Here is a 21,997-nt window from a genome sequence, read left to right on the forward strand (position 1 = left end):
CAATAACCAATTTTACTGTGTCTATGTAAATACACACTGAAACAATCCAGGAGGATTTCAATAACCAAAATAACTGTACAAAAAATTAACAAATTAACTTTATTGTTATCACTTCAGTCCTTACATTGATTTGTTTACAAAAATACCAGTTTGAAATACATTATTGAAAGTGAGTACACGCAATAAATAAAAAATAGAGATGCACAGTGCTAGAGACACACCAACCAATTTATCTTCATCTATTGCCCACTGTTGTAGACAAAATTTGACAAGCAATCAGCATTACTGAAACAGCAGTCAAAGTGTCTGAGAGAGGGTTGCTAACTATGAGGAAAGTAATTGAAAACTCTGGACCACGCACCAAAAAAAAAAAAAATTTTTTTTTTCACTTTTTCTGGAAGCTAACCTCAGTATAGCACAGAATTATCTTCTACTACCCACTACCCATAAGAACAATTTAAAAATAAGAAAAATGCCAGGGAACCTTCATTAACAGTATTTTAAGTCAAAAGTTTTACTTAAAGCATCTGATGATTACTCAAATATCCTAAGCCACAAGGTAGGCCCTATGACAATAAGTTATAAATAGTCTCAATTTAATAACTTAAACATGACATGGTTAATATAATACACACTGCATGAGTTATCTCAACCAACCTCTTTCAGATCAGGAGATATTAAAAAGGTCTAAATTTACAGGTTCAATTTCTGCTCAGAAGAGTGATGTCAGTATTCTAGCAAGTGATGACATCCCATTACTGTAAATATACAATACAAATATGCTAATATACATATTACTCTGAATTACACTTGATTGAATTCTATGTACATGTGGTTCCATATTCCAAGTGCAAATTTTCAATGGTACAGGTTTATAATCAAAGCTGCGTTTAACAAATGCTTTCCGGCTTCTGAAAGCAGATGATGAAAGCACTTCCTAAAAGTAAACTAGCTACAAGCAGGTGACCGGTTCCTTTTTCCCTTTATGTGTGATGAACTTCATGAAGCATTAACTCCCGAGGTATATTTGTTTCTGGACCATACAGCTTACAAGCTCTTCTTTCAAAGGCAGCTACCATCTGCTTTACAACTTCATCAAAAAACAATGTGGCAAGCTGAGAGTGTAGAAGGGAGCGAAATTCAAAAGAAACCTGTAGGAAAATGTTAATAACTATTTTAGAAAGATCTTTCTTTTACTCAATCCCTACTTAGGATTATGGTGTTCACACTGTGAAATGGGCTACTTGGTCCACCCAGCCATATAGCTAAGGCATAGCTATACGAGTCTATCTGGATGAGATTCTTAACATCCCTCAAAAGAGGGAGTCTTACTGCAGTAAATACAACGATGGCTGCACAACCAGCTTAAGTAAACAAGGTCAATGAATCTCATTTCAGGGCAAAGAGTCTGCTTTTATTAAGTTACGGAAAACTAGAAAAAAAGCTTTGCTAAATACCATGTTTATCACTTGGCTTCTTATTCATGTGCCCCTTTTAGAGCTTTACCTCCCAAAAGGAAATACGAAAGGGAAGTGATCTTTCTGATAGGATATTCCCAGGGGAAGTAGTAACAGAAAGAAGAGACTGATCCACAAAATAGATGGGGAAGGTGGGTCAATCTTAAAGTAGACAATGATTTAGAACTTTATTTATATTCCCCTCGAGACAGAATTCAAGGCAACTGGTTGGAGAAAGATTTTAAGGAACAAATATCCACTAACTTTTAAAACTTTCAATTTTTATTTTATAATAATTTTATTTATTAAAAAGTTGCAGAAATAGTACTAAGATTTCTCATACACCTATCACCCAGATTCCCCTATTTTAATGCCTTATATAACCACAGTGCAATTAAAACCAGGAAATTAAGAGAAAATATTAGATAATAACGCTATTACCTAATCTATAGAGGCTTCATTCAAATTTCCAACTGTCTCATTAATACCCACTAATTTTTTAATGAAAGCAACTTAAGAGCTGAGAACAATGTAATTTACTCAAAATTATGACCATTTCTTAAAATGTAAGCCTGAGTTGCAAAAACAGAACATCTCATATGTTATCTGTTGGCAAAGAAAAAGCCACACAAATGGCTCTAAGTTTTCTATAGCTAAGGTGATATGAACAAGAAAATACCATAGCCCCTAAATTTAAAAATATTTTTTTTTTCCTTTGCACTTTATTTCTGCAAATCATAAGATGCAGGTCAATGTGGAGATTTCATTTGGTGTTTGTGTCTTCTAATCTATAGATAAGGAATGACTATTCAAAGTTTCAAGAAATAGAATAGAGAAAGAGAAAGGTTCATTAACATTCTTTCTTATAAAATTAGTGCAGAAAAAGGTATTCAATACTCAGAAATTTGAGATTTAAAAAAATGTCTTTCAGTAATTGCTATGCATATAGGTTATTAATTATGGCATGTGAGTTCTAATAAAAATAGATTACTCCTTCTTTACCAACTTTACCTGATATTTGGAACAAATTAAGGGCTTAATGAGATACTTACTGAAAAATCCAAAGTACAAGTTCTTGGGTAGCCAGGAAGACCTGGGCTAAAACGCCAAACAGTCTCCAAATGTTTGAAGAGCTTCCCATCCGTACAGGACGCCTAGAACAAAATGAAAAAAGAAAAAGATAAAACCACAGTAAAATATCATTTAGATTGTCCAGAATCTACAACTGAGGATGATTTCTTCAAAAGGTAAATATTTTTATAGGTCAGACCACAGTTGACAAAAACATCTCATTGTTAGCTTGGTACCAGGAAGTGATCTGTTGCCAATGTAAGCCATCTTCTTTTCTCCTGGGATCCCCAAGACTGCCACTTGTTCTCCCTCCCACTGCTATCATCCGCTGTGCTACTTAGAGTTCTCTCCTCTCACAGCAAAACAGGGAGTGATTTTCTGGAAGTTTATTTCTACCTCTGCCTCTTATAAGTGATCCTGACCAAGTTAATTCCCTGTTACCATAGTTCCTGAATCTGTAAAATGAGTATAATGCCTGTTTGATACATCGCTGAGATGGCGAAACCATTTGTAAGGCATCTGGCACAGATTCCTAGCACAATTCTCTAATTCTTTCCTACCCAAAGATTTTTCTCTTGTCAATCACATTTAGTCTTTCTTTCACTCATTATTCCTTATTTCTAGAGGCCTCTATGGTTTCAGTTTTCTGAAAGTCTGGCTCTGACCCTTGTCCCTGACCCACTGCTTTCTGACCTCTAATCTCATCAGCATCCATGTTTATTTTATGTGTGTGTACACACCAGAACACAATACATAGTGATACTATGTGCAGTGCATTTTGGTATTTCCTTCTATATCATTAAAAAGTGTTGACTGAGGCCCACTAAAGAGTTGCCAGTGTGAAAAATGGTGGCCAGAACCACAGCCACTAGTCCATTGTTAGAATTGTAAGGACCATGAATGAAGTTCAGCTTCTTTATTTTCTGTCCTAAGATGCTATCTGGGTCTTATTATGGCAGTAGACAACTGACCTCAGGAGTACATATCACCTTCTCTCAGCAGCAGATGATTTTTTAAATGATTGTTTCAAAGTCTACACCCTCGTCCTCAATTAAGCCTTAAGTGTGCAGCAATTCTGTCATATCCTGGGGCCAATAAATGATCAAGTCTCTCTACCCCCTTTCTCTTTGATAATTTATCCCCCTCAAGGGTTTGGACTGCCCCTCTCAGGCTATTCACTATAGACTTGCAAAATAAGAACCTGCATGGGTAAACTCTGTTTCCCTAAAGTGAATGGAGTCACTTTTTCTTCTAAGCTACAGCCTTCCTAAACACAGAATGTAGGATTATTTCTCTGACTGTATCTGGATATCTCCACAGACAGTTCAAACTTGGGGGCCAAGGAGTTATCTGCAGTGTATTCCTCACTTCCTCTTCATCTAAAACCCTTTTGAATGGATAACCAGACAGTAACACAGTAGAATTATAAAGATCAAATGCATCCATGCTAAGAAGCGTTTACAAAGAAATGCTCTATTTACGTGTTTATAAAAAGAAAATATTATTTTAATTAAAAAAATGGAAACCAGTGAATGTTTTAAAACTTGTTTAGTCATGATAAAATAATAGTTATTAAAATACTAACTACTTTAATAGCTGAATTTAGTCACATTATGCTAAATCACTGGGGAGAAGTGAAATTTTTCTTCAAAGGCTCAGTTTTACATACAGTTCAATAATGGCCATCTAATTTTTAAATATATCAAAAGTCCATAATAAAATCTTATTATTTCAGTTATCCAACTGTAAGATAATGCATTCTACCCTTAATAATCACATAAGAAGCTTATAGGAAATTCAACAATGAAAGAGAAAAAGCTGTTGAGAATACTTACCACGATATAGCACCTTCCTCTGACTACTTTTTCACAAAATGTGGCAGTGCTATACTCATATCAATAATCTAGGCAAAGGACCCAGAGATTTTTAATAGTATGTTTTGATAAGGACAATACTGCCAAAGACCTCATTCCTACCAGCAGAGACACTGAAAACAGTAGGAAGGCTTCTGGCCATTACAGATGTGTATAGATTAGAATCATGGACACAGTAAGTCACAGGCACATTTAGGGTAGCTAGTAATTCACAGAAAACGTCACATAGCTTCTGCTGCTCCCTTGGTTACCGTGATTTTTATTGTACGTCATAAATGTGTACTGGGTATTAACATGCAGAACCTGAAAGCAGGGACGACTGAAAGCTGAATATATACAGTTGTGTGTTATTCTCAAGTATGTTTTAAAATAAATTAGCACATTAATTGAGGCAGCTTATTTTAATGGTAAAATAGTTTTGGAATTAGACACACACAGTATGAATTCGTATAAGGCTCTTAATTTCCCTAAGCATCATAAAATTGAGATAGCAATCACCATCTAATACACACTGTTTTGAAGATTTTCTTTTTCTTAGTAGTTTCATCCCTCCTCAGCAGTGTTGAAAGTTACCGAAATAACTTTGTTATTATGAACATCTCTGGATCTACAATAACCCAAGAACACGAGGCTGAGACCTTCATAAACAAAGAGCTCTCATGACTCCCGTCACTGTAGTACTGGTGCTAAGGAAACAGGGATGAAAAAGGGGATCTCCCATTCCCTCAAGTAGCTCAATTCTGTGAAGTGGAAATCCAAATGAAGAAAGAAATTATACTACAGAGTGGTAAAAGAAAGAAATAAAGCATGTACAAGGCCTAGAGGAATCACTCAGGCAGGACTGATTATCTATATGAAAGGAAAAGGGAGAAAGCAGGCTGGAACTTGAAGGCAAGGAGTTGAGTTCATTACAGGTAGAAAAGAGAACAATATGCAAAGGCCCAGGGCTGTGGTGTAAGTACTACACGTACATTTATGGGACTTTTAAGATGTATGGTACTGACTGAATATTAAGTGCAGAGTGTTTTGAGGGGTGGGGGAGAGTGGGCAGATGGGCCCATGAGCAATGATAAAGTGACTAACTTTATCTTGTATGTGTTAAGAAGCCAGGGAAGGGAAGAAAGCCAGGAGGAGAAAATGAGATTTTTTTTTTTTAAGAGTTCTTTTAGTTAGATGCAGCAAAATGTTAAGATCTAAGTTATAAGAATTTGAATGGTACGAAGACTGATGTCAGGGAATAGAAAAAAAAATTTAAGATTACAGAGCTATTCGCTAGTGTCAGATGGAGCTAGTCTTGGCTGTGTGACCTTGGACAAGTTATCTAACTCTTCTAAGCCTTAGTGTGCTCAACCATAAGATGAAGAATAATAAATTTTGAATCTCAAAGGGCTGTTGTGAAGATTAAATGAATTAATTCAAGTAAAGCACTATAAAGAGCTTAGTATATGTTAGTCATTGCGAGAGAGGCAGTGCAGCATAGAAGGTAAAAACTCCAAAAAACTATGAGACAAACAGGTGGAAACAGTCATAATAATCTCCAGGTCCCAGGGTGGGGCAGAGCATGGCTTTTAAGTGGAGTTTAAGTTTTGAGAGTGAGACTAGAGTGGACTCCAAGTTCTTAGCTTCACTGGACAGTGTACACTTCCCAGTATGAAAGTTTCATCTCCTTCAACACCTGATGAAGAGATGATGAAAGCACTTAGCTCTGGCCAATTACCAAGAAATGACACTGCCACTAAATCTTGTGGGCAACTCAGCTTTGAAAGTCTTTGGTTACCACTCTAGGAACTCAAAAGAAATGGCTATTACTCTGTGGAATTCTGCCTTTTTGTGTGTTTAAGTCTGGGTAACTTTTCCTCTGAGAAGGTAAGATGATTAAGATAATGCATGCAACAGTACCTGGCATTTCAGTACCTGGTACATGGCAGGATGACCTCAACAATGTTTATGCTCTCCACATGTATAGCCTTTCTACCTTTCTTCATCCTCTCACCATTTTTCCTTCCTTAACTTAAAAAAAAAAATAGTGTAAGGATTAAATTAAAACATTTCTCACTTGTGTGGCTGAATCTTTCCTGTGGTTCAGTAGTCAACAGAGGGACAAAAAAAAACTTTTCATTTCCACGTTCCAGTTAAATTTCTACTTGGAAAGAATAATGCTAATATTGTATAAAATAACATGATTAGAAGATAAAATAAATGGTTTGTTTTTTCCCTCCTATGAGTTTAGAGAAATCTTTCTAAGCTATTATACCTTTAGCTCACTTGATATAATCAATATTCAGGGAATATTTAAAAACGTCATATAACAAAACCATTACCTTTACCAAATGTGGTTTCACCAAGGTTACTACTGATGTATAGCGCTCCAATACAGGCGGAAATCCAATTTCTAGTCGTGTTTTGCAGTATCCGGATCTCCTTGATATTACATCTGATTTTTTGCACCAAGGAACAAAATGCTTGTAATCCTCCATTCCTGATACTACATCATACATTTCCTGCATAGAATATCTTCCCCCCACCAAAAAGAGAGAGAGAGAGATATTAACCACACCTAGTTATATGGTATATGTACACTTTAAATTGAATATGAATAAAACTTATTGTGTATAAAGCAATAAATCATTTGGCTCAAATGGTATAAACCACCACCTCTGGGATAAATGACTTCAAGGCAACAAAGAAAATAAAATGGAGCTAAATATTTATGTTTAGCAGAGATTGCAAAGGGGCAGACCACTGGTTGGATCTGGGTTGAAGATGTGGTTTTTAAAATTTTAATTAATGACCAGCATTTAAAAATTGAGAGTTTAAGAGGAAAAAATAACTGGAAGCAACCTAAATGTTTATTAGATGATAAACATTAATATTGCTTAATATAATGATAAATGATTGATAAATTAGGGTACACTCACACTGCGGAACTCTATTAGTTATTTAAAGGATTAAGATCAAATATACAGTTGACCCTTGAACAACAGAGCTTTAAACTGTATGGGTCCACTTATAAATAAATTTTTTTCAATAAATATAGTACCTGTATTTTCATTTACAGATATTTAAATTATGTGTGAGGAAAAGTTCTATTAGAGATTACAATACGCAGAATCGAAGAAGCTAGAGTTTGAGTCCTGATTCTATCCAAATTGTTTCAGCTTCCTGCCCTTGGGTAAGTCATTTATCAATTCCTTTGTTTTTGAGACAGAAACAGTAGTATGCAGACTTTTTAATGCATAGGGGGTCTACACACTTAACCTCTCCCATTTTTTAAGGGTCAACTGTATACTTTAAGAAGTAGTATACTTGACATATAATATTATATAAGGTACAAATGTACAATATAGTGATTCACAATTTTTAAAGGTTATATTCCATTTATAGTTATTATTAAATATCTGCTATATTCCCTGTGTTGTACAATATATCCTTGTAGCTTATTTTACACTTAATAGTTTTTACTACAATATACTGTTATATGAAAAAAGGCACACTAAAGCAGACAGGATATATACGATTCTATTATCTATTTGAGAAAAATTATAAGTATATACTCTATTTCCTCAATTTTAAACATTTGATTTTTTCCTAAAAATAATTATTATGAATGTAATGAAAATACATTTAAAAACTCCTAGAAGAATACAGATTAAACAATTACCCGTTGTTAATTCAGGAAAAAGAAATAGGAGTTAAAATAGACTAACTCTTGTGGTATATTTCTATATTGTTACTTTTTATACAAGCATGTAATAATTTTGTAATTAAGGGAAAGAAACTTCTAGAACACAAAGAAAGGAAACCTTTTATTCTTTTTATGAGCCAGCCTAACATCCTGCCAACCCAAACCTCACAAACTACATAAACAAAATCTACAGACCCACGTAACCTGTGAGTACAGAGTTTTAAGTTAAATATTAGCAAATATAATCCAGCAATATAATGATAAAAACCAACAACAATGAAATACAACTCACTTAAGGATATATGAATGGTTTAACACTAATAATTATATTATTATAACCATATTAATTAGTCTATATAAAAAAACTATATGGTTCCCTTCATGGATGGTAAAATACCAGAAGCATTTCCATTAGAGTTAGAAATAAAACAAAGATGCTGACTATCATCGTTACTTAACACTGTTCTGAAAGTAGCTGGTAAAGTAATTAGCACATGAACTATGAGGCACATGTGTGGACAAGAATTAGGCAAAATTATCATTTGGCAGGTGATATGATTATCAATTTGGTAGAGAATCAATTCAGAATTCAGTAAGACAGCCTGTTATAAAGTGTGTAAAAATTAATACTGTTCCTATACTAACAAGAACAAGTAGAAAACATTAGCACAGAAATGCAAAATACCTAGAAATAAATTCAACAAAAAAAATTTCAGGGTTTAAATAAAAAAAAACAAACAACAAAAACCCACTGTGGATATGTGTAAAAGACAACTGAATAATGAGAGCCAGACACATACTACTCTTGATATAAAGACTCAACACTAGTAAAACATAATTCACCTCAAATTGATATAGTAAACAATCACAATCTAAATTCAAACGGGTATTTTTGGAATATGACAGAATGAGTATATGTATGTTTATGAACTTTATGATCATGAAATGAGGCCCACAGCAAAGAGGGAGAAAATAAATCTACCCTCCCCAAGTTCTCAGACACTTGGAAATAAATGTCAAAATAGGTCCCATGAAGAAGTATGAAACCTTGTAGCCTGGAAGCTAATTGCCATAAAAGTAGTCTACAATGACTAAGAAAGCAATATAGCACAATGGTCAAGGGATGATCTTTGTGGTCACAAAGGACTGTGTTCAAATATCAACTCTAAAACATAGTTAAATCATGTGACCTGGGTAGATCGATTAATCTCTCAACTTCATTTTCTTCACTCATAATTGAAAAATGCCTTCAAAGTGTTCTTCTAAGGGTTAAATAGTTTTGGCATAATGCACAATGCTTACTAAGCACTTAGCAAATGATACCCATTATAATGTGTTTGTCAAATATAGGGGAAGATGAAGATCATTAGATAAGACCATTTGTAATAAAAAGAATTTTAGCATGAGGAAGAAGGAAGCAAGGAAGAAGTAAACATGATGCGAAAAAGTAAGCTTTGGGGTCACAACACACATTATCTCTCTGAACCTGTTTCCTCATCTCTAAAATGGGAATAATACCTAGTTCACATGGTGATTGTGAGAATTAAATGAAACAACAAATATGCAGCACCCAGCAGTGCCTGTCAAATGGCAGGTACACAGTAAAAGGAAGCTATTACTAGTGATTGAAAAGTAAAGCAGACCAATTCACTATCTGATTTCTCATCTTTTTGTTGCCATTTCTCTTAAGACACCAGTTGTGGCAAAGATGTCTACCTATTTAGACTCACTTTATGTGGCATTATTGCTGGCCATCAGGAGGCTGCAATTCCTAAGGTTAAAGCATGACTAAGGGAGGTAATTAGATTTATTTTAATGGAAATACTGGGGATTGAATCCAGGACCTCCACTGATCTATACCCTCCCCTCTAGTTCTTGACAACAATATCTGAGAGTAAACACTGCGTCACTTCCAAACCAGTATGATTAAGTCTCTTCCTAAGAGACTCTGAATACTAAGGAATTACAAAAGTCACAAGTTGGATGGAGCCTGGGTTCCTGAATCACTACTTGAGGATTGCTGCCCATGTACTGGGAACACTCACTTCAATTTTTCATGAGAAAGAAAAATACTTCTGGGTTTTACCTATATAGCTACTAGCACTACCTTAACTAATACAGTGACTAGCCAATAATAGAGAGAAGTTTAGTGACAAAAGTTATGAGTCTGATGAAAGTCCTTTACTACAGAAAAATCAGAAGGGAAAAAGCAATTGAATAAAATGAATGAAACGCACTTTTACAAGAATTCATGCAATACTTGACGGCTTGGTGGGAATTAAGAAACTCCCCACATGAAGGACTGCTGTATTTCGGGTTTAGCAGAACTACAGTCTCTATACTCTGTTGTGTATATCCCTAGATGAGGGGCCAAACCTGGCCCGCTGTCTAGTTTTGCAAATGAAGTTTTATTAGAACGCAGCCATACTCACTTATTACATATTGTCTATGGCTACGTTTGGGCTACAATGACAGAATTAAGTAGTTGCAACAAAGACAGTATGGTCCACAAACCTATTTACTAACTGGCACTTTACAGAAAGTTTGCTAACTTCCACTGTAGCTGGTAGGGGTCTCTCAGCGTGTTTATATGTCCTTACCTATGTATGTGTGTATGTGAGGGGGCTATACAAACATATTTGGCCCAACATATCAGTAATGTTTCCTATAAAAAAGAATAGTGTACAAAAATGCAGGTCATAAACAGTTTAATTATTTCCTTTAAATGTCGATATTTAAATATATCCTATAAAGCTATATAATTATATTCATTCAACAAACACTTATAAAACAGCAAGAGCTAAAAAAAAAGAGCTTAGTAAGAAGAGAATCCCGAAAAAGAGGCATGATAGTCTATGGAAAATTGTGACCATGCTCTTTTAATAGAACAATTATTATATACAAACCCTATAATTCTCCTCTCTGAATATTCTTTTCTTTTGTTTATTAATGGTGCAGCAATTCTGAAGAAAGTTCTTGCATGTATCTCCTTAGGCAAAACTGAGGTATGCAATGGATGAGTTCTGCTCATCAGTATACCACAGGAAGCTAAATATCTAAAAAGACAAAAATTATTTGATTTAGAGTAACACTGACAATTAAGAGGAAACACAAATGAGATTGTAAAGTAACAATCACACCTTAGAAGGCTTTACAACCTTAGAAGAGTCCTGAAACACACACACAAATAAGCTTTTTAAACACCAAAAAGAAAACTAAAAATAACCTTAGAGTTAAGGTTAGAAACTTCTAGCACAAAAGGTTATCTCTCCCAGAAGCTTGCTTTTATTCTGTAGTCATGTGTTACAACATACTCTTGCCCTTGGTTTGCTAGAATATTTATCATCCAATTTTCAACTCATCTACCCAGGTTGTTTTCCCAGCTGGATCCATAGGGGTTCTGTAATTCTTGATTTACTCAATGAAATTTGAAACTAGATCTTACTCTCCGATTGGATATCTGATGGCCCCGTGAGAACTGCTGCTCTGTTATCCTTTACCTTCCAATCTCCATTTCAGTGTGTATGTGTAAAAACATGCCGAGGTAATTAGAATGTTAATTGTTTAGGGTACTTCTAAATACAGATGCCTGATATGCTCCTGTTCACCTAAACATTTTTAGCCTTTAATAAAATTACTGCACAACTATTTTACACTACTATTCATGTGTTAGTTCACATACTTACTGAGCTCCTATGCTAGGCTAGTAAGGATATAATGGTGAATAAGGCAAACATGAAACATTCTAGTTGATGATCCAAAAAAAGTTCTAAAATAGAAATGGGTGAAGGGACATGTAATTAGGACTTCCTTTAGACAGGGTGGTCGAGCAAGTCCTCTTAGGTTATATTTCAGCTGAGACATAATGGATAAGGAGTTAGCCACGCAAAGAGAAATAGGTATGTATGCACATAACTATGTGCGCACATACATATAATCTCTCTCTCACACATGTATGTGTGTATGTCTACGGGAAGAGAAGAGGTAGATACAGGAAAAAGCCTGGCAGTACCCAGACACTGAGAAAGACTATATATAAAGACTTTATATATATATATATATATATATATATATATATATATATATATATATATATATATATATAAAGTATAGCAAGCCGGGGGGAGAGCACCATGAAATAACGTTAGAGACAAGCTGAAGCTCAATCATACTGGGGATTATTAGCCAGGATAAAGAAATCTGGAATCTATTCTCAATGAGAAGCTGTTGAAGAGTTCCAGGTAACAGTATATTTCATTAAATCAAGTCTTTTAAGTTTTTTTTTTAAAGGGAATTGGAGTGACCTGGTGAAATCTCCTGAAGTTATATATAAAACGTGATTTATAGAAAATATGATTTACATATAAATAAAATTTCCTTAAGGATACTAATACTAATACCTTAATGTCTGGCTGAGGAGGAAGAGAAAATCAAGTTAAGAGCTGCTGAAGAAACTGGGAACATTCAGCCAAAAGATAAGGGGTGATACTTAAGAATATGGCTATAAAAATACAAGAAAGGACTTTTGAACAATTAAAGCTGTTTATAAAAATTGGATGGGCTCATTACAGAGATGATGAAAGAAAGGTCAGTGAAAATAGTTAAGCTAAATGCTGCATGACAATGGGAAAGACTCAAACATATGAAATGTACGAATGAACTTACTGGCCCCTTTTTAAGATTTTAGAATTCTTACATATTCTTAACAGCACTTCAAGGATGGAATAATGGGTAAATGATGGTAAAACAAGATGGCTTTGTGAATTCTAAGTTTTCTAGGCTATCACAAGTAGTATTTAATTTTATAATGATGGGAAGAGCGTATTTCAAACAGATGTATGATATTCTTTTTCAGTCAAAAGAGATTTTGGATAGATTCACCTCCTAGAGAGAATAAGTGTGTTATGTGTTCCTGAAAATCTTTAAAACTATGACTTGTAATGTGAATCTTATTGGGGGGGTAGGGAGATAATTAGGCTTATATTTATTTATTTTTGGTGGAACTACTGGGGATTGAACCCAGGACTTTGTGCATACTAGGCAAACACTCTACCACTGAGCTACACCCTCCCCCTGTGAGTCTTATTTTAAAGGCAGTGATAACATTTTTTAAAGCCTATGGTGATTTTTTTTTTTAGTAAACCTATAGTTTGCTTTAAAGTGGAATTATAACAATGAAAGTGAACGAGTTACTCTGCTAAATGAAGCAGAACAGTGGAAACAAAATAATTAGGCAGTTAATTTAGCTTCCCCCTTTAAAAAGAAGTCACAAAAAATAATTTAGGATCTCTGGTAGCCATATTGATTACAGAAAGCAAACAGTGTAAAAAATGCCCTTCTGAGACATTCTTTAGATGTCTTTAACTATTGTAAGTTTTACCCATTTTTCTCACTTTTTGTATAGATACCTTGTTATCTATTATTGGAAGCCAATTATGTAGCAGACATTATGTACAATTATTAATAATTTTCTGATAAATCAGTACCAGAAATACATCTCTGAGATAAATCTTTATTTAAAAAAAAAAAAGAACGAGATCCTTGCTTCTGAAGAGGTGAACTGGGTGTCTGGGAAGCTTACTTTTCACTCTATACAGTTTTGAATTTTGTACCAAGTTCATATAATACCATCCGCCTACCCCCCCCAAAAGAAATCCTTACACAATTTGATTACAATTACAAGAAAAATGCCTATTTAAAGCAAGCTGATAGTTGTTGAGATCAGCTTGCATACCATGGTTACGATGCCCTGGACAGTACATCCATTTTCACATGCTATCAAGAATAATGTCTTCAACTACAGTATGAGAGCCATACACTCATAAGTACGGTTAAACCATGATATGAAAACTGGACCAGATGAAGGAGTTTTTTTTTGTCACTAATCTTCCAATACTACATCTCAAATACTCTATTAAAATAAAGGCCAGACTCTGTTAATGTTTCAGCCTTGCAATGACCTCATAAACTCCCTTATTCTTTATTATCATAAACAATAAATACTTATCAAGGATTTTAAGCCTTAATTTGATCACTAAAGCAATTCTTTTAACCGAAAGTAACAGTTTTATTTGCAAACCAACACTTTTTTTAAGAGTAATACAAGTAGCTCTAAAGGACAATAGGGTATGTTCTGCTTGAAACTACTTTTTCAGGTTATTTCCTAAAGCAAGAGTGAACGATATGAGATGATTTTACTTTAGTTTCAACCAATAAATGTCTAAAAGGATTTCGGGTTGGTTGGTATTTAAAAAATTCTTCGTTGAATCTAAATGTCCTGGAGCTCAACCAGATGTGTGTTTTCGCCTTCCATCACGTGCTATTTACAACTGAATTCATGTTAAACGTTAACTTTAATTTTCTAGTATAATTTATTAAAATGTCACTAATAAAAGTACACTAAATGGTGAAATTATGGAATCTTTCCTGTCTCCACCTCCATCACCTACCAAAAAACAAACAAACAAAACCAACCAGGAAAATCGAAGACTGGTTCAAGGTTACAGGACCTCTAAGTAACAGGGGCATGGGAAAAAAATCCAAGTCTCCTACTTCGGCTACGTTTAGTTTAGCAAGCCACAAAGGGCGGGGGCAAAGACCGCTACCAGAAAACTGAGAGAGCATCTGGCACGCTGGGGGAACCGAAGGGGGCTCACCGCCAAACCATGAACTCCCACACGCCCATCAGCCCACAGCCCTTCAGCGGAGAAATTAAAACTTTCTGAGAGCCCCAGCAGTAGGCCATAGGGGAGGAGACCGGAAGAGCCCAAAGGCACCCTCCCAGAACTGCGTTATCAGCTGCTTCCAAAGTAGCTTCGCCGATGATTCACCGCCTCTCGCGAGGACAGCGCCCACAAAACCGGGGGTCCGGGACAGGCCGGCGAGCCTCGGCCAAGGGGGGATGCGCGCGGCCCCAGTCCCTCAAATGCGGAAGGCAGGAGACCCTTTCTCTCCAGAGACGCGGAAACTCATCCGGTCCGGCTCAGCCTCACCCCAAATGCCCCCGGTCCCCCTGCTCAGCAGGCCCGGGCGGAAAACTACCCTCGCCGCGGCGACCCCGTTTTTCATTACCTGACGTTCCGCGCAAGCCCCTGCGCAGGAGCTAGGGCTCTGGTCGCCGCCGACGACTTCAGACGGCATCCCGAGACCACCTTTTTCAGGGCCCTCTGACCGGTCCGAGCTGCCATGATCATCTTACTGAAGCCGGTCGCCACCTCCCACGGCGCCGCCCTCGGCTGGCAGGCCTGGGCCGCCTGGGGCCGGCGCCTTCCAGCCAATCGGTGGGCCTCCTGAGCCGCCAGACACGCCCCTTCTCCCACTCCGATTGCGCAAAGCTGACGCACGTTCCCAGCGCCCAGAGCTGCCTGTAAACGCGCTCGTCATCCCGTTGGCCAATCAGATGGAGCGCAGGGCGCCTGGGCGCACCCCCCCTCCCCGCGGGCGGGGATTCAGTTCCCGCCTGGCGCTCGGGTGCCTTACGTAAGACCCTCGGTGTCCGCTCACCACACCTCCCGCGCTGGACCTCTTCTCCCAATTCGGCAACCGCCGCAGTTCTCGTGTGTGCTGCTTCCCGACGCGAGGCCCGCCACGTGAGCCCAGCCCAGGGGCGGGAGGAAGTCGGGGTTCTGGGTGTTAATTACGTATCCGTGAGGGCTGGGGCAGCGTCGCCGTCACTGCTGGCTGCAAAGTCTGGCCGTCAGTGTTGCTGTTAATGATTGTCTAACACAGTACTTTCCGTGCTTACCCCGTGAGGTTGAGGTGAGGGCAGTATCAGGTCGTGTCCTTAGGAAGAGACTCCGTTCTATTTGCTTTCTTACAGTGTGGCCATTTTAATTGGTTTCCGTGTATGGCTTGGGTGTCCCTTACTCCCAACAAACCAGACTTTGCTTCAGTTCACCCGTTTCAGGAATCAGTCAGTCAAGAAGTCTTGACATTGTACCCCTTTGTTTTTAACCTTTGTATGTCATAGTTCCCTGTAAACTGTAGAGTGGGGATTGCCATACTACCTGTGGGGCCAACTGATGTCCTTCAAAGTCCATCCACCCCCATTTCTGTACTCTCAGTTGTCTGTCTGTGATCCCTCAACAGATAAAGTGCATTCTTTACTGAGCGTGTTTGCCCTAATAAACTAATAGCCCTAGGTGATGACTAATCTCAGAATAGCTCAGGCTTCTTCCTTTCAGCCCACCTCATCAGTCGTAAACCCTACTGGCTTTCACGGACCTTAAACCTCTTACCTCATCTACAACCAATCAGACTTCTGCTTATCGGGCACCTTGTGGCCCTACCTTATGAAACACCCCATCAACTGGCCCTTGGTGCTCACGCAGGCACCTCTCATCTGCATGGCCCGCCATTGTCTATGGCAGCGTACCTAATAAACTCCTTTTCTATTCTCATGCTTTACCTCTGGTAAATTCTTTTACCAGTCTGCATGTCACTGGTTCACCAACCTGCCACCTGTTGTGTCCCTCAACACTACCTACTGCATTCCATTTGAGGAGTAAATGAAGTAGATGATTAAATGCAGTCAACAAATATTTATTGAGCATTCACTCTGCTGTTTTAGGTGCTGGATAAGTGAACAAAACTCTTAACAATCATAGAGCTCATATTCTAGAGTGGGGGGAATCAATTAGTATATAATACAATGTCAGATAATCACGTGTTGTAGGAAAAAAGTAAAGCATGGAGGGGGTAAAGTGGGGTACTATTTTATATGGGGTGGTCAGGTGGGCCACTGAGGAAGTGATAATGAACAAAGGCCAAAATGAAGTGAGGAGGTGAACTCTGTGAATATTTGGGTGGGGAGTGTCTTCAGGTGGAGGGAACAAGTGCAAAGGCTGCAGACCAAGACCCTGTTTTATGAGGAGCAGGGCTTTGGCTAACAGTGAGTGAGGTCAGAGGTAGTGAAGGCTTTTTCATAGTACATGGGAGGCCATGGTTCGAATTTTGGATTTTATTCTAAATGTAAGGGGAAGTCATTTGAGGTGACTGGATCTGATTTACATTTACATAAATATTTCAGCTTCTGTGTGTATGTATGATTATTATTTTCTACTCTTGCTTTGTTCTTTGCAGCCATCCCTTACTAGATGCTTTGTGGAGTGAGTTGAAATCCCCAGCTACAAAGTATGTCAAGCACTTTTCAATACAATACAGGATGTACTTGTCAAATTGAGGTGGTCCTGTAGCTGCATCCAAACAATTCAATATCAGATTACCTTCAAATACACAACCGCTGCCCTTCTTGCCTTAAACCTTAAATATTGCCCATAGTATCTTTCTTTAAAACACATTTTCACCATTTTACTCCCCTGCTCAACACCACAGTGGTTACCAGTTGCCTACAAAATAATAGGCATCATGTTGCCACATTCTACAAAAAAATGGTTTATTTCACACCATTGGTATTGTTAACTAGAAGCCCTGTTGAACATATTTTTCAGTACAATACATGATGTACTTTTTTTTTAGTTAAAAAAATTTTAATGGAGGTACTGGGTATTAAACTTAGGACCTCGTGCATGCTAAGCATGCACTCTACCACTGAGCTATACCCCCACCTCCTGATGTGTTTGTGAACTTAATATAAGGCCTTCTTTTAATTACATCTACCAAACATTTTCTCATTGAACTCTTTCTAGACATAAGAAAATATCCACTAAACTGGGTCACCCAATTGAATATTCTCCCCACCCCAGATTTTAAGGCAAATAAAGGAATCTTTATAATAAATGACAGTGCATAGTACTCATTAAACTTCTTAGCAAAGGAAAGAATAATATGCTGTAAGCTTAAAGGTGATTAAAAAAAAAACTCTGGTTCAGTTTTAGTAGGCAACAGTGCTTCCATAAATTGGGAGCTAAAAATCTGTGCAATAGGAAAAGATTGGTAGTAACTTAAAACTTAGTAGAGACCTGTGGGAAGCAGTATCATAGAGTCCAAACCAATGATGCTGCCAAAAATATATTTGACACAACATCCCTATTAAATATTATTGCCAAAATAATAGAATCTGAATCTGGTCAAGCTTTTAGATATGCCAGTTTAAACAGAGGATAGAAGAACATGTTAAATGACACCAGGGGGATATAATCTGCCAAATACAGAATATGAGAAATTCTATAGGACAAATGACCCAATTTCTTCAACAAATAAAGGTCAAATAAAGAAGGGGGACTAGCAGGGTGGGAGGATTGTTAGAGATTTACAAGATTTAAGAGGCATTATTTGGATTTTGTTTTGAACAGAATATAAGAAGTCATACAAGTGCTCGCTTTGGCAGCACATATACTAAAATTGGAACGATACAGAGAAGATTAGCATGGCCCCTGCGCAAGGATGACACACAAATTCGTGAATCGTTCCAATTTAAAAAAAAAAAAGAAGTCATACAAGATCTATACAAAATATAAGAAGACATATACAAAATATAAGAAGATATACACAAATTCAACTGAAACCTCTACTTCAGTAGAGATTCAAACTGAAGATTTTACAAATAGAATATGATGGTTGTGGTTTGCTTTCAAATAATCCACTGGAGGGCAGAGGAATAGAGTGTATGAAACAAAATTGATCAATTGTTGATAATTATTGTACTGAATGTGGGTAATGGAGAGTTTATAATAGTGTTGTATCTAATTCTTGTGGATGTTTGAAAAAAATATATATATATGTATAAAACCTTTGGGGAATGAGACGTGAGGAAGAGCTTTTACTTTCCATTTTGTGTCTTTTTGGGAGGTACTATTTGAATAACTTGTAATATACATTACTTTTTGGAATGAAAACTAAATTATTCATGATATTGGATTTGGCAGTGATTTCTTGGATATGACAACAAATGCACAAGTAACATAAGAAAGTATAAATTGGACTTCATCAAAATTAAAAATTTTTACATCAAAGGACACTATCAACAGAGCAAAAGTCAACACACAGTGAATTAGAAGAACTCAAGTTTTCCACCTGTGTATTTCTCCTGTGTGTCTCCTTTGCTGCTCACACAAAACAATTCACTTCTTATCACCAAATGTGCGGAGGATTTTCTCACACCAATTCTCTGTGACACCAGCTGGGTGTCATTATGACTTAATTCTAACATTATCTATCTGGAGATAGTGTCAGATCCCACACGTTAAGGGCTCAGTCCCACAAGACTGCTTCAACCCTATTTCAGATGCCAATCGCAAGGAGTAGGATCCCAGGTTACCCACAACTTCTGTCCAGCTTGGCTACAAATCAGAAGTTCCCATGACCCTCTACTCAGGTTCAGTTAATTTTTTTGAGGTTCACAAAACTCAGGGAAACATTTATGTTAACCGGTTTATTAAAGGATATGATAAGGGATACAGATGAACACAGCAGCCAGGTGAAGAGATACATAAGGTGGGGTATGAGAGAGTCCCAAGCACAGGAGCCTCTGTACCCATGGAGTTGGTGTGCGTCACCTTCCCAGCGTAGATGTGTTTGCCAACCTGGGAGCTCTCCGAACCCCATACTATTGGGATTTTTTTTGGAGGCTTCATCACAAAGGCATAATCAATTGTTAGCTCCATTTCCAGCCCCTCTACCCTCTTTGGAGAAGTGTGGAGGGGGTGCTGGAAATTCCATCCAGGAGCCCACCCAGAGTTGCCTCAATAGAATAAAAGATGCTCCTAGTGCTCTTATCACTTAGGAATTCACAAGGGAAGGAACACTTCCGAACTCGTTCTATGAGGCCACCTGATACCAAAACTAGACAAAGACATCACAAAAAAAGATTACAGGCCAATATCACTGATGAACAGAGATACAAAAATCCTCAACAGAATACTAGCAAGTCAACTCCAGCAATACATTAAAGGGATCATAACACCATGATCAAGTGGGATTTATCCCAGTGATGCAAAGATTTTTCAATATCTGCAAATCAGTGTGATAACACCACATTAACTGAAGAATAAAAACCATATGATCATCTCAATAGATGCAGAAAAAGCTTTTGATAAAATTCAACATCCATTTATGATAAAAACTCTCCAGAAGGAATATACCTCTACATAATAAGGTCCATATATAACAGACCCACAGCTGACATCATACTCAACAGTAAAAATCTGAAATCATTTCCTCTAAGATCAGGAACAAGAAAAGGATGTCCACTCTTGCCACTTTTATTCAACGTAGTTTTGGAAGTCCTAGCCATGGCAATCAGAGAAAAAAAGAAATAAAAGAAACCCAAATTGGAAAAGAAGTAGTAAAACTGCCACTGTTTTCAGCTGAGATGATACTATACACAGAAAATCCTACAGATGCTATAATGAGTCCTTGGCCCGTGGAATAAGAATGTAGTAGGGAAGGCTAATGAAACACTCTCTGCCAAGATAGTAAATAAAAATATTACCATATTCTAGAAAATATGGCATAGATTAGTGCCTTAAAAACCTGAAGAATGGAAGGGTGATGGTCCCCATCATGTCTAAATTGAAGTCTGGCCCTTACAGGGGCTATACACACCCTGGTGGGTAACAGTAAACTATCACAAATTCAACCAGGTGGTAGCCCCACATTGCATTTGCTGTGCCAGATGTGGTAGCCAGAGCACATCAATGTGACCTCAGGTAAGCAGCAATTGATTTGATGAGTTTTTTTCCATCCCTAATAATAAGGATTTAAAATAGTATTCATTTTCTTGAGCTGAACAAGAGTATACATTGAGTTTTACTCCTGAATTTTGTTAACTCTCCCATAATATAGTCTGTCATAATAATTATCAATATATAGTCTTCAAAAAAATTTTATTAAAAGGGGGGAGGTAATTAGGTTTATTTATTTACTTCTATATTTTAATGGAGGTACTGGTATCACAATACAGTCTTAAAGGACCTAGACATCTGGACATACAGCAAAACATATTAATCCACCATATGGATGGCATTGTGGTAACCATGTTAATCAGACTAAATGATCAGGAAATGATAGGTATGTTGGAGGCTTGGAGAGACACATATTTTCTAGAGGGTGGGGGTAAACCCAATGAAAATTAAGGGTCTGCTCCATTAGTGATATTTTAGGGCAGGATTCCTCAACGGTGACACTGCTGACATTCTGTTGTGGGGAGATTTCCTGTGGAACATAGGATGTTGAGCAGCATCCCTGGCCTCCAGATGCGAGTAATTCCTCCCTTGAAGTTGCTTTAGGTGTTACAGTTCAGTTCAGAGAGAAAGACACATGGAAACAATTATCATATAAAGTGGCTAGAGTAGTTAGAGATGTTTCTGGTATGTCAGGAGCATGGCAATATCAAGGCATGCTAGCTATCACTCCTCAGGGGAGATTTCCTGGGTCGGGTGACACCTGGTCAGTCCTATGGGGTGAGAAGGAGTAAGCCAGGTGAAAGAGAGTATGGGAGATGCGGGTGGAAATAGGAAGGCAAACATTCTAGGAACCTAAAGAGGATTAAGTTGTGACTACCAAAAAAGCCTGTAGACTGCCAAGTATTCCCTGGAAGACAAAAATCACTCCCAGTTGAGAAGCACTGTTCTAGAGCATAGTAGCCTGGGGCATGCCTGCACAGCCCCTCCAAAGTAAAGGACAAACTGTTGCATCTTGTTCCTCCCACTGCCTAGTAGGTTTCTTTGGGTTTTGGGTGGCATCAAAAACTGCCAGTTTTGTACTATAGCTATTGTTGTTATTATTGCCAACATATGTAAGTTCACTCTGGTACCAGCCTCATTCCCTTACTTCATTTAGGTATTTGCTCAGATGTCATCCTCTTAGACATCTCATTGTTTCTATCCCACCCTGCCATCCTGCTCGCTCTCCCCTTACTCCACCTGATTTTTTACATAGCACTTGATAGTACCTGAAATTATACAAACAAACATACAAATAGGTTTTTAATCTCTCTAAGAATCGGATCT

The 21,997-nt window shown here is 37.4% G+C and overlaps 2 protein-coding genes and 1 non-coding gene across 3 annotated transcripts in view; 2 read left to right on the forward strand and 1 right to left on the reverse strand.

Moving 5' to 3' along the window:
• Window positions 1-85: 85 nt before the first annotated feature.
• Window positions 86-15,428, reverse strand: COQ10B (coenzyme Q10B). Its single transcript, XM_006215998.4, has 5 exons — window positions 15,159-15,428; window positions 10,994-11,143; window positions 6,724-6,916; window positions 2,510-2,611; window positions 86-1,151 (listed from the first exon to the last, which is right to left on the reverse strand). Exons 1-5 carry the CDS (start codon window positions 15,278-15,280, stop codon window positions 984-986), a joined length of 735 nt encoding a protein of 244 aa, XP_006216060.1. The 5' UTR covers window positions 15,281-15,428; the 3' UTR covers window positions 86-983.
• Window positions 15,429-15,541: 113 nt separating this feature from the next.
• SF3B1 (splicing factor 3b subunit 1) overlaps window positions 15,542-21,997 on the forward strand; it is a 46,233-nt gene continuing 39,777 nt past the window's right edge. Inside the window, exon 1 of the mRNA XM_031678068.2 lies at window positions 15,542-15,676. The gene's annotated coding sequence lies outside the window, so the exon portion shown is untranslated. The remainder of the gene's footprint in view (window positions 15,677-21,997) is intronic.
• On the forward strand, window positions 18,360-18,466 carry LOC116280721 (U6 spliceosomal RNA). The gene has a single exon (XR_004190206.1). It is a non-coding gene; the product is annotated as a U6 spliceosomal RNA (small nuclear RNA).

Source organism: Vicugna pacos, chromosome 5 (genome assembly GCF_048564905.1).
Source record: "Vicugna pacos chromosome 5, VicPac4, whole genome shotgun sequence".
NCBI classification, from domain to species: Eukaryota; Metazoa; Chordata; class Mammalia; order Artiodactyla; family Camelidae; genus Vicugna; species Vicugna pacos.